This window comes from Quercus suber, unplaced genomic scaffold (genome assembly GCF_002906115.3).
Source record: "Quercus suber isolate HL8 unplaced genomic scaffold, Cork oak 2.0 scaffold_416, whole genome shotgun sequence".
NCBI classification, from domain to species: Eukaryota; Viridiplantae; Streptophyta; class Magnoliopsida; order Fagales; family Fagaceae; genus Quercus; species Quercus suber.
This window is the reverse complement of record NW_027069867.1, coordinates 302,381-306,212: the sequence shown is the minus strand read 5'-3', so window position 1 is coordinate 306,212 and position 3,832 is coordinate 302,381. Positions and strand designations below refer to the sequence as shown.

At 38.5% G+C, this 3,832-nt stretch overlaps 1 protein-coding gene across 1 annotated transcript; it reads right to left on the bottom strand.

Moving 5' to 3' along the window:
- Window positions 1-805: 805 nt before the first annotated feature.
- On the bottom strand, window positions 806-2,458 carry LOC112030476 (aldehyde oxidase GLOX). The gene has a single exon (XM_024063162.2). The coding sequence runs from the start codon at window positions 2,456-2,458 to the stop codon at window positions 806-808; it is 1,653 nt and encodes a 550-aa protein (XP_023918930.1).
- Between the last annotated feature and the right edge of the window lie 1,374 nt (window positions 2,459-3,832).

Below are 3,832 nucleotides of genomic sequence, written 5' to 3'. Positions count from 1 at the left end.
AAATATATCTACACCAACCATTATAAATCGCCGCTACAACATCCAAAAATGCCCGGTATAGAACCAATGGGGCTACACCTATTACTAGCGTCAGCTCATAAGTGACCAAACACTACATATTTTACTTGATATTGAACTTGTATAGAATCTCAATCTCAAGAGTTTGATATTAAGCTTGAGTTTGAGCTCAAGCTTGACTTGACTAATGAATCAAACCAAGCCAAGTTGAGCTCAAGCTATTAGACTCTTTGACAAGCTCAAGCTCATACATTGTTTATAGACTTGATTGGTCAAACTTGAACATATTAAATTTATTGTCGAGCCAAAATTGAACATTTAATATTGGACAAAACTTGACTCATTTATAACATTAGCCCCAAATAGTGTTTTTGGGGCCATAATTACCTCAACACTCCCTTTGAATCTATATTGTTTATATACACCATGTAATACATGTGGACATATGGAAAAGAAAAGAAAAAGTGGACACTTGGTTTGAAATTGGTGACCTTATATGTATAAAGATTAGAGTGTATTGGATTTTTATTTTTCCTTTCATTCAACTACTATTGCTTTATTTAAAGCAAAAGTTCAAAACACACAGTTCAACTTTGATAAAGCTAAATTCTAACTATAATTAAGTAGTCACACACCTGCCTTCCAACCCCTTTTTCTGAAGTACATAGATAAGGGAGTAAGCATATGCATTAAGCTAAAGTGCAAAACTAAACATTTTTAGGATAAGAGAGCACCGCTGCCGCCTCCGCCGCCACCACCACCACCACCGCAACTACATTCCCCTTCATTACTGCACCTTCACCCACACACCAAAACTTGGTATCTCAGCATGCACCACAAACAACATATAATACCCCTGCGGCGCAATCTCAGCCGTGGATGGCCCTCTCACTGTCACTTCAAACGTATTTGGTGCCACACGCGTTGCCCCAATCAACTTCAACACCACCATTCTCTGATTCATAGAGAATGAATGTGTTGTAAACGATGGAGCAATTAGCCTTACGGACAAATACCTTACTGAAAAGTACTCTGGCACCGTGAACACCAACGTGGAAAACTCCCCATACCCTAAAACCTCGTTTCGAGACAGAATTTTCGGCCTAACCACCCCGTACTGCTCCGCTAAATAGGGCGGCGAAAAGGCCTCTAAGCTTAGATCAGTGGGGAACTCAACTCCAGTGAAGTTATAATACAGATGTGGATTGCTACCGCCTACTATAACCCGTCCATCGGGTACTAAAACAGCCGAGGAATGGTATAATCTTGGTTTCGGGGAGGCGGCCATGAATGAAAACCGCCCGTTGGGGGGTTGAGAAAGGCGATAGAGGACGGGGGCTCTTACCGGAGCATGACCTTTTTCCCATCCGGCGGTGCCTTGCCTTGCACCATTGATTATAAGGACATCTCCTGTAGGTAGGAGCAACATGTCACCCATGACTCTTGCTATTGGCATGTCTTCCATCACCCAAGTAGGGTTTTCATCACTAACATTTAGCCTTCCACACGTCGAAAGTGCTTGTCCATAGCTCCCGTGTGCTGCGCGGCTAAACCCATCTTGTGGTGCACCACCACAGACCATGATTTCAGCTACAACATTGGGTAAGTTTTCATCAAGAGGGAGCAATAACGATGAGCCTGAGCTTGGATAGTTACGAGGATCATTGCCGGGGATACGAGGATACTCTTTCAAAACACGGTTGTTGTTGTAATCGAGTAATATCGATCTTGTATTAGCGAAAATGAATAAGTTTCCGTCTGGTAAAAGGTGTAGAAATGGGTACAAATTGTTTTCACTTTGGTCCGAGGTTTCAGCTAGAAAACTTAGCCTGAAAAGGCCTAAAGATGAAGAGTACATTTGAGGGTAAAACTCATAATTGAATTGTCTTCTCCCTCCAACAATAATAATACGACCGTTTGGTAGTATTTGATTACTTGCATACCATCTTCTTTCAATTAAGTAATTTGGAAACTCAATCCAATCACAATATTCGTCGATGCAAGGAGTGAATGAGCGAACAACGTGATCACCATCGTTGAAGCCACCGATTTGAATGAAGGTTCCGTTTGGAAGAACAGCCCCAGAAGAGCACCAAGTGTCAGTCTGAACCATAAGAGGTCGGAAAGTATTGGTGTCAATATCATAGAGGACGGAGTGAGCAGTGCAATCAATTTCGAGTGCAGTGTCTTGGGAGTCATACCGGCAAAGGCCATTAGGGAGTGAGAGGTTAGACTGGCCAAAATCGGTGCGATCAAACATGATGATTTTGTTGTCATGTAAGACTTGAATGTGCATAGCAGATATGCCTATGGATGCATGCAAAAGATGCCACTCGCCTTGGCGGCCAGTACTTGGAGGAGGTGTTTGACAAAAAACTAAGGTGTTATAGACAATGGATGAGACCAAAGTTAGGAAGAATGTGATCATGTTGGTGGACATTGTTAACGTGGTAAGTAAGAGAAGAGAAAGATAAGTGTTGGTGGGCTATGGTTGAAGTTGCTGGTTTGTGAAAGAGTTGGTGCAGTGAGGTTGATAGACTAGTGAAGGAAATGTGATTATTGATATGTATATAATAAGCATTTACATACTGAATATATAACAATTAACCGAGGAAGCAGAGTTAATCTTTTCAGGGGCTATTTGGCAGCTAAAAAGCTTCAATCAAGAAGTGTATCATAAGCTCAAGAAATATGATATTTAACATATATGCGGCTGAAATAATGCTCATTTCCTTGGCAAGTTCAGAAACTTTAGGGGCACATAACAATCGCCAAATGCTTTGGCAGCATTCAGTAGAAGTGAGATTTATTCCACAAAAGAAAATGAATACTGTTCATCTCCATCATTAACTCCCAACACAGACAGAAGGTTGGAGGAAATGGAAAGAGTTCCTCTACAATTACAATCACATTCAATAGTAGTTTACCGTTAACCATATATCTAGCTAGTATAATATGTTAACCATATATCTAGTATAATCTGCATTGTTTTATTGATTTGCTCGCTTTTTTTTTTTGTATTAATTTATTTTGGTATGCAAATAGGTTAAGGGAGTGTTAAGAAATTTACTACAAAATCACGTTATTCATCATGTCATAAGATCCTCTGCATTTTAAGTTTATCTTACAATTTAGATTTTGTTTGACTCTCATAATGTAAACTAATTACACCTTTAATTTAAAATATTTAATTTGAAAAATAAAATAAATCAATTTCAAATCGAGGACTAATGATTAATACAATGTTAATTATGGCTAGCTAGAACTCTCTTTTCGAATTGGGAGCATAAATAAACTTCGTCAAATATGGGAGGTAAATTTGCACCAACATACGGAGGTCCTTATATGACGAAGAGGGCTTTCTAAGGAGGAACACTTATTTTGGTTGATATGGATGAAGGTGAATTATGTACAAGAACATTTTGTTATTTTCCTTTGGTTAAATGTATACTACTACCAGGCAAATCAAAATATCCCATTTATTTATATATGGTTTATCAAGATAATTATCCTCTAAAACCTATCTTGGGCCTCAAAAGAAAAAAAAAATCCTTAACGGGAAAACAAAAACAAAAAAGAAAGAAGAAAAAAGAAGAGAAATGAAATGAAAGAAGGTAGAAAAAAGAAAAAGAGAAAGCTCACATTAATATGCTTTCCCTTTTTTTTTTCGCTGAAAATATGCTTTCCCTTGAAAACCATTACGTAACCACTGGCCCCCAAATGCTCAATAAACTTAGGATAGATTAATATTATATAATATACTACGGGTAAGGTGAAAACCTTGAAAAAGGCACCGTAGACAAAAGTAACGTGA